At 33.4% G+C, this 9,671-nt stretch overlaps 1 protein-coding gene and 1 long non-coding RNA gene across 2 annotated transcripts in view; one reads left to right on the top strand and one right to left on the bottom strand.

Annotated features, from left to right (window-relative positions):
- Positions 1-800: 800 nt before the first annotated feature.
- The window catches only part of LOC106708345 (multidrug resistance protein homolog 49), a 40,989-nt gene continuing 32,118 nt past the window's right edge, over positions 801-9,671 (top strand). The window contains exon 1 of the mRNA XM_045682585.1: positions 801-1,039. Within this exon, the coding sequence (XP_045538541.1) occupies positions 935-1,039 (105 nt within the window). The 5' untranslated portion in view covers positions 801-934. The remainder of the gene's footprint in view (positions 1,040-9,671) is intronic.
- LOC123722081 lies at positions 3,473-3,975 on the bottom strand. The gene is made up of 3 exons (XR_006756425.1): positions 3,824-3,975; positions 3,771-3,773; positions 3,473-3,533 (listed from the first exon to the last, which is right to left on the bottom strand). It is a non-coding gene; the product is annotated as an uncharacterized LOC123722081 (long non-coding RNA).

The raw sequence follows: 9,671 nt of genomic DNA, 5'->3' as shown, positions 1-9,671 counted from the left end.
AGTTATAAATAGTGTAACTAACACGACTTTCTTTTATATATATTATTAGATTTATTAAAGCTGACTATACTACTATCATCTATTTAAGTCTTTACAAACTTGGCTACTTAAATTATTTTAAAATTTGTTAAGATATAACACCATCCAAATAAGATTTATAAGTAAAAACTGGTTAATTTTAAGGAAAGTTTATTTTTAATGCGAACCTAACTAAAAAGCTCTTATGGGATTCACATAAAATAAAATGGGGAAAATAAACCTTAAAAGACAACTTGTGTTTCGAGGAAATGCTTGTACATTAACCCATTGATTAAAATATGCTTCTTTATTTATGTAACTATTGTAATTATTATTAAGTTATTCAATTTTAAAAGAAGTAGAAGAAGAAGTTTTAAAAGATTAAGACCAAAAACTAACTAACTAAATAACTACGAACTTTTCTAAACTGAAAAACGAACAAATACCGCTGCGAAAAAAGACACTTTTATAAAAAGTGGAAAACATCTTTCCCCATCCCTTACAATTATTAATAGAAGTTAAATGTTTAATATTATATCTGCAAATACACAAAAACAAATTGAAGTAACTTAAAAAGAGAGGAGAAATTGTACAAAGAAATTGACCACATGTAAAAAAAAATAATTTTAACTTACTCAAGATAACAACATAATATACGTTTTTGTATATAGAAAGGTGTAGGAATATAAAATGATTATATTATGCTATTACTGCAGGAAAACCGTAAAGCTTCGAAGGGGTTTCCCGCGCCCGGTGTGTATTTCACGGCTTTTTAGCGCGGAGGCCGCGTGCAAGCAACGGTCAGTGGCGGTCCGACGCGCGCCCTGAATGCATGTTTATACGCACACCGACTCGGGGTAAAAAGCGTGCGACGCGAATAATTTGAAATAAATAAACATTAATTGTTCTAACAGTGATGAAAGGTCAAAGTAAAAGATTCGTGAGCCAGAATGGCGAGTTCTACGATATGGGAACACATATCAAAAGGCAACAAGACGTTACAATCGGGTTCTTCGGCCTGGTAAGTCCTCCTTTTATTATTTATATTTTTATATATGTTTGAAATATCTTCGATGTTTGAATTTTAAAATTTATTTTTGGGTCATTTTTTTCATGACCATTTAAAATTTTCTAACTTAGCGAAATCAAATATTATGACACAAAAAATGTGCGGTTAAAATGATAACGGAGACAAGCCACATATGTTATCAACGGTCAACCAAACATGTGGTCAATCCAAGCTTTTGTTTGTAATATTGCTCTATTTTGATTTCGTGCGAAATTATACAAAAAGTTATCATAACGAAGATCGTTCATTATTTTTTTTTAAAGTTAATTTTTATATTTTGACGTAAAAGTAAAAAATTAAAAAAATATTTAACTTATGGGAAATAAAGTATATATAGTTAATTTATTTTGATATTTTTTTTTTAACTTAATTAACATATGAGTATTTTGAGGACAATTATTTACAAAGAAGAGTATAATAATCCTTTGTATTTTCAATCGAAACAATAATATATTATAATTATATGTTATTCGATATTTTTACTTTTATCACAATACAGTCAGCGAATTTCGCGGTGTTTCACTTGGAGAAAAATTGCTCTGTATCTTGCAACGAGACAAACCAAGCCCTTGTTACAGACTAACCTATTAGCGTCGTCGTCTTAGGGTCCGTTCACACAGACCGGCTCGGAGAGGAGAGCAGATTTTTATCACGTTGGAAACAGTGTTTTGAGTGATTGTAGTAAAGTTTATTTTTGCATTTGCACCTTTTTTGTCATTAAAAATGCCTGAACGCGCTTCGTGTGAAGTAATAAAAGCAAGTCTATGACACGGTAATAATAATACCGTGAGTGAAAGAGATACAGTTATACACAATTCCTGTGACGTGACAAAGACAGGGATAACTATCTTCCGTCCCTTTCTGCGTACCAGGGTTTGGGCTTTGTTTGGAACAAAGGTTGTCCCCTACAAACAACCTAGGTTGTCCCTAACAAAGTTTGACATTCGTGCTATTTTTCGAAAATTGTGAGTACTTAGTGGCTGTAATTGTGCAAAAATATTTTGATATTACAGTTTTAGTAAGGTAAAGTTTATAAAACATGGTATACTGCTGTATCGTCGGTTGTAAAAGCCGTAGTGAGCGAAAAGAGAAAAACATAACCTTTCACTCGTAAGTACTGAAACTACGCACTTATTCACATGTATTCATACAAAATAAGGAAGAAAATACAAACTAGTTGTTCTTTACAGTCTTTGTAATAACTAATATGTTAAAATACGGGTAAAATCAGCTAAAATAAAATAGTATTTTTCGAACATTATGCGCCCAAACGCAGATGTCATTTGTGTCAAATAATATACTGTAGATCTGGGAAACAAGCGGCCATATTAAACTTATTTTCAAATTGGTTGGTTATTACCCGTAAAAATAATACCACCATCTTATTGTAAAAATTACCCTGAATTTAGGGGAAATAAATTATAGTATGTATAATGTATATAAATGAAACAATTCACATTTTTTATACTATTTTCAACAGATTTCAAAAGGAGTTTTTAATTCTGGTATATGCTGTGTTTTTAAATATTTGATACTTTCTTATCCCGTTGATTTTAAAGAGTATGCTTTTTAATTTGTCCCATGTAAATTTTGTTTCTTAGAAATTACAATCAAAATAGTTTAATATTAAGTAGTTTTACATGTAGTGTTCACTGTAATGATATACAGAGTAATTTAAAATTATATGACTATAATATTGGTATGTTTTTTGTAGCTTTTTATGAAGACTTAGGGCTTCGTGCATATCGAAGAAAAATAGGACATCGTTTGAATGCTCGTCTAATGGACCTAAGACTGAAGAGATGCCGCGCTTTGTTGAAGCAGTACGCGGGAAAAAAATATCGGGAAATTCTTTTTTTGGAGTCACTCAAGACATCCTTGATTAAGGCAGCCGCCGATATTGACATGGACCTCGTTCGTGCTGTGATAGACGACTGGCCGAGCAGATTGAAGGCCTGTATTCAAAATCACGGATGTCATTTTGAGTAAACTTTAGTGTCATAAGAATCTATGTTTTGTTAAGTTCATTTTGGTATATAAATGGTCACATAATGAATAAACTTGTTTCAATTATTTTATATTAAACATGTAACAGAATTTATGACCTGACTAAGTATTACTAAAAAATCTGTTTACGTAATCTTAGTCACATAAACAAAAATTACGCATTGTTTTTTATATTTATTACGTTTATTTATTACAATTTAATTGGGAATATATAAATTGGTCTATATTAAATTATATCGTAATTATTCATTTTCGGGACAAAACAAATAACTGGTAACCCCAATCCTTTTACTTATATATATGTATAGTCTATAGTACTCTCTATCTGTCCCTTACGGGTGAACGCGCATGCCATATCTATATAATTCTTCATCTGAGAATAAAAGGAGCCGACCGGCTCCGCTTGCGTGCTCTTTCTCGCTCGCGCAGCCGATCGGCTCTGATTGCGTGCTCTTTCTCGCTTGCGCAGCCTGTCGGCTCCGATTGCGTGCTCTTTCTCTATCGCTTCCTATGTTCTATTTCAAGTAATCTTGCTAACAAATATATTTCTTCGTCGGAGCTATCTAAATCCATGTTTCGAAAAGCACACGTTAACACACCGAAAACAAAACTTAGACTGCGCGGAATACTGGCACTGCCTTTGTAGTGTATCCACCCGACTCCGAGCGCATCCGACCGGCTCCGAGCACATCCGACCGACTCCGAGCGCATCCGACCGGCTCCGAGCACATCCAACCGCACCCGCTTTCAGATCTCTTCCAGCCGGTCGATGTGAAATAGTTGGCGGCTCCGCTCCGGCCAATTCCAAGCGTATACGACCCGGTCTGTGTGAAAAGAAAAAAGCAGGCCGATGCTCTCCGAGCCGGTCTGTGTGAACGGACCCTTAACGCATACGCAACAAGTAAATTCAAAACTCACACTGGCTCTATAATTACATCAATAAATGTTGTTACGTCTCCATAGGGAACACCATCAGATTTACTGAAAAAATCCAGGACAAACAAAGTCTCTTGTTTACATCGTTAATTGTCACCCAGAAACTGTGAGGCATGAAAAAACCGTTTGAAATTCGACACCGTCCGTAATGTATTTCGATTATTTGGGCTAAATCGGAGATATAAGATTCTCATATTTAAGATTAAAAAATAATTCGAATGATCATGATGACCTAAAATTTAAATAAATTACAAAAAAATACTAAATATTCTGAACATTAATTGGTTAATATATTAAAAATCATGAGCAGTTCAAGACTTAATTTTTTAAAAATAAAAAAAAATAATAAATTCATACCGGACTTCTGCACAAATATATCAGATACAATTGAAAGTAGGAATAACAAAAAGTTGATCGATCGGTCAGTCACAGTTTCACAGTACGTTATGGTAAAAAAATACATAAAACCTTTTTTTGAAAAGAGAAAATCAGAAAACGTAAAAATTTTTTCATGCAAATATTTATAATAATATGTTTCATCATAATGGAACACAATTTCCTGGTCGTACATAAAACTCACAAACTTTCGAAACCTAGATTAAAATGATACCACTTTTTATTTACTAAAGAGGTTTTAATAGATTAAAAAAATTGTATTTGTTTTCTCGTGTTTCATGACGTAAAACAAAACTAGAAAAACCTCCACTCACGTTTCATTTCCGTTGATGCATGCGACAACAACACGTTTTAGATTAAGAACACTAATTTGTCCATCAATTATTAAATAATCATATATTAATTAAATGTGTAAATCCAGAATAACAATACGCGTCACAATAATTTATTGATTTTTAATTACAATATAAAACGCAACAATGTAAAACAAAATAGACTTACTAGCTAGGACGCATTCAAGAAGACTGAAAAACTTACTTTTTATTTTTTTTAACAAATGCATTCATATTTAGATCAGCTGTGTCAATTTCTAGTTAGGTAAAAAGAAGATGATAGCAATGGTATCAATCATATTTTTATAAAGACAAATTCCTCATCTAATTCTAAAAGAAAATGTGAATGTATGAAGGAAGAGAAAGCATATTACTCATAAATTATCTTCGACTGGGACGCGTACATTGTTACTTAAAACTCAATATTATGTTGTACTAACTGTCGCCCGGGACTTTATCCGCGCAGCATTAAAAAAAACTTGATATTGATGTGTTCTTCCATACAATGTTCTACATCTGTGCCAAATTTCATCAAAATCCGTTGAACCGTTTCAGAGATACCTTTAAACAAACATCCATCCATCCATCTAAACATTCACATTAATAATATTAGTAAGATTACTGACAACTTGTAGAATAGTCACAATGACTTCCGTGCACGATAAATATGTTTTAATTGTTGCGCACCACTGCATTTGCAGCGGTGACTTATGGCTTTGCGCTCAGGGTTGTCACTTTAAAAATTATATATGACCATTAAAACTGGCTGATCTAAATCGATTTAAAGATGATATTCCAACAGATTTATATGCCTTAAAATTATCTTAAAGAGGACTTTTGTTGGTGGCTTTTAAATTATTATAAATGTTGTGAAGGTACATACTTTATTGGTATAAAGACCAATCCGATTATTTTATGTCTAGAAACTAGCCTGTAAATGGATTTAGAATACCTAGATTTCAACGTATCGGTTTCAAAGAATATTTTAGTACAAGAAATTATGACTAAAAACGTCCAGTTTTTTTAGAAAATCTCTCGATGATACTATATTGCTTTCGAAAAAAATAACGTAGATATGTATTATTTTACCTCAGGAATTAAACAAACGTAAGCGTCCTTCAGACAACGTTCTCTTTTTCAATTTTCTAACAAAAAACCCCATCCCGTCATGACGTCACGCGCAAACCGGATCGCAGCGCGCGAGAAATGTCTAAATATTGCCTGACGAAAATAGATCAGTCGGCCAAACTGACGATGACCTTTCAAGATGTCTAATAATTTGCAAAATACATGAATTTCATATTGAATGAAGAATTCTATTAAGGTTAACAATTTTCATCTAGTAAAACACGTACAAACATTGATTTATTGTACTACAATTAATGTTAGGTTATTTTATTGTCTTTCTGATCTTTTTTTAAATAATTTCCTTCACGTTTCTATTTATTATCATCACAGCCAGCCAGTAGCTATATTCAGTATTTCAGTATTTTCTGTTTTCAAAACACATGTTTTGTATATTACATGGAATAAAGTAGTCAATGAAGTAATAATTACTTACGTCTACGGAAATTAAATCTAATGTGTGATCAAACCGAGTTATTGTCGTGTTAATAAAAACATAATGAAGTATTGTATGATTCAAACTTTATGGAGGCTCGTGCTTAGTTGCAAGCATATCTGCATAGGTGGGCGCACTGTCCGTGAGTACTACGCACTCTTTTACGTATCCCACAACTGTTTACACAAAAAGTCAAATACCGTAATATCTGCTATGAAATTTGAGTTTGTTGGCTTAATTTCGGTGCAAGATCGACACGAGGTATAAATACAACGCCCCTATCAGGCGTAAAGTATACAAAAATCTCCTATTCATTATGACATAATTGACGATGACGTTGCGAAGGCACTTGTCGCAAATATTCGTGCTAGGCACTGTGCAGCGTGTCGTGTCGTGTGAAATATCAAGCCGCCATAAAGTTTGGATAGCTGTGTGCAATATTGGTATGCGAAGTGCGTAGAGTCGCGGTTGCATCAGATCAGCGCCTTGAACTTGACCGATGATGTCCGACGAACATTCAGAGGGCATTTACCATTAATTCAATGCCTACAATATTTATCAATGTTGTAATAAAAGTTGTTTTGAGAGTTACTGGTATTAATTATTTATAAGATTTTAGTTTTTTTTATATAAAAAGGTGGCAAACGAACAAACGGCCATCTGGATTCGCCGAAATAGCGACCGTTGCCCATAGACATCTGCAAATGCTGATGCGTTGCCTACCTTTAATCAACGGAGAAGGGGATGCACAGAAAGAGGATAATTCCCCTTTCTATGCGTTCCATATTCCGCCAAATCCACTTCCCCTCCCCATCCTTTCCTAATTAGAAAAGAGTGGGAAGAGAAAGAGGATTAAAATTAGGCCTCCGGCACCACACTCATAAAGACGGTACGCGGAATTGCTTCCACTCCATGCCTGTAATGCGTAGCATATTTGGTCATTTTAAAATATATTGTAAACTATTAAAAAATACATTAAATAAAAGTATGGATCAGAGGCATCGGCGACTTTGGAGCGTCGGTGGTTCAGGGGTTTAGCACTTGACTTGTAATCTGCAGGTACTGGAGGAGGTTACAGGCGTAAGTTGTGTGTGTAAATATATGAATGAATGAAGTAAAAAAACTCGATATAAACTAGATAAGAAGCATTGAGAAAAAATAACACATTGTGATGATTTTTAGATAAACAAACTATATTCTCAAGTTAATAGCCGCGTTTAAATAAAAAAATAATAACAACTTCCTCTGATTTTCCTATGATGGAGTAAAACGTAGTATACACGTGGGCAATATAGAAAATATTCTAGAATAGTTAATAAGTTTTAGCAATTATTTTCCATCACTTTATTACCTGCAATTAGTATGTTACAAATGCGTAGGACTTGTTTTGATGTATATTGATTATTATTACTAGACTTCTTTGACTTTGTTCCCACAAAGTTAAAAAAAACTTCTACATCCATACTCAATTTCATATGACTACTAGCGGTCGCCCGCGACTTCGTCAGCGTATCAGCTACCTTCCCGTAAAAGTCCCGTCAAAATTGGTCCAGCCGTTTTAAATTTTACCCAGAACAAACACGGGCTTGTGGAGAGAAATACAAGCAGACAAAGATTTGGTCATCATTGTCAAATTTTTATACATCAAATGTAAGAAATATGTTTTTTTTAATTAAACATACAGAAACTCCAGTATTATCAACATGTACATATACAGATTACTTGTATGTTTGTACGTTTACAATTATGTCCGTAACTGATATTATAGTTTGAGATGTAATTTGGTTCGTTTGTGAGGATTTTAAAAATCACGTGACCGGATTAATTTATGTATTATATAATAATATCAACTTGCACATATGTTTTTTGTAATCAAATATACAGAAAACAGGTTAAATGTTAGGTTGTGCCTATCACTTGATCGTCTCATGGTGAAAAACCGGTCGTCTAACCGTTCACACAGAAAGACACAGATCAAAAAACGTGCTTAGTAAAATTAACCTTTGCTTTAAACCGATAAAGCTCAATTTTATTTGCGATAAAAAATCTGATCTGCTCTCCATCCCGGACTATCTAAACGAATCCTTTTGGTTCTTGTTCTATTGACATAAACATTTTTATTATTCCATACCAACTACACTCCTTAATGTTGATAACGAAGAAACAAATTCAGTACAAGCTGGCCATTACGCTATTTGATAACTTTGTCGGAATTGTAGTTATTTTTAGGATAATGAGATATTTGGTAAATATAATAAAAAGAGACTATTAAAACTAAACGATGTATGAATGTAGATGTGGTGAGAGGTGTACCAAGACTGCAACTTATAGCGCAATTCCTACTTCACAAAATCAAAGGTTTGTTTAGTGTTGTTGTTGTTTGTCTGTTATATGTAGATGTAAGCTATATACTTGGTCTGTATATATTAATTTTAATTAAATAAGAATAATTTTACATGTATTTATTGTTTAAATTTATGTTATACGGTAACTTATTAACTGGTTATATTGATAAGTCGAAGCAAACAGGTTTATTTACTAACATATATTTGTTAAATAAATATTACTAATATTATAAATGCGAAAGTTTAGATGGATGGATTGATGTTTGTTATAACTCTGAAACGGCTGAACGGAATCTTGATGAAATTTGGCATTGATGTAGAACATAGCTTAGGAGAACACATAGGCTACTTATTAAGTTTTTTTATTCCGCGCAGATGGAATTGCGGGCGATAGCTAGTATGTAAAACAATTTGTCCCTTCTGTAAGTCGGGATGCAAAGCGTTATTTTAAATGAAATATTAACTTACATATTCCCAACAGGAACATTTTAATTCCAAACAAATCAGGACTGAAAAACAAGATAGGTTTCTTGAATTGCCTCTTGTTCTACCGTGGGGTATTATAGAAACGCCCATGTAAAAACATGAGATATCTTTTTGTGGTCCCGTACCTCGAAAGGTAAAAACGGAAACCTTATAGGATCACTTTGTTGTCCGTCCATATGTCTGTCAGTAAAGCCCTTTCACAAGAACGCGTGGAGGTATCAAGCTGGAATTTATATTAAATAATCAACTTTACTGTTCCTTGAAGCTGTGAAAAATCAAACTTCTAATAATCAAAAGATACAGCCGTTTATGCCGACATTCGAACGAAATTTACGACACTCGCAAGAGAATCAAAACCTAAAGAGTGCTTCCCCTGAACTCAGAATCTTGAAATTTATTATGAAGCAACGTCTTACAGAATAGATAAAGGACAAATTGAGAAAACCCTAAATTTTACTTACACACCTAAATATTTGTACGGAACACTTGGTACGAGAGTCCGACTCGCACTTGGCCGGTTT

This window comes from Papilio machaon, chromosome 19, assembly GCF_912999745.1.
Source record: "Papilio machaon chromosome 19, ilPapMach1.1, whole genome shotgun sequence".
Taxonomy (NCBI): domain Eukaryota; kingdom Metazoa; phylum Arthropoda; class Insecta; order Lepidoptera; family Papilionidae; genus Papilio; species Papilio machaon.
The sequence above is the reverse complement of the archived record's forward strand: the minus strand, read 5'-3'. Positions and strand labels throughout refer to the sequence as shown.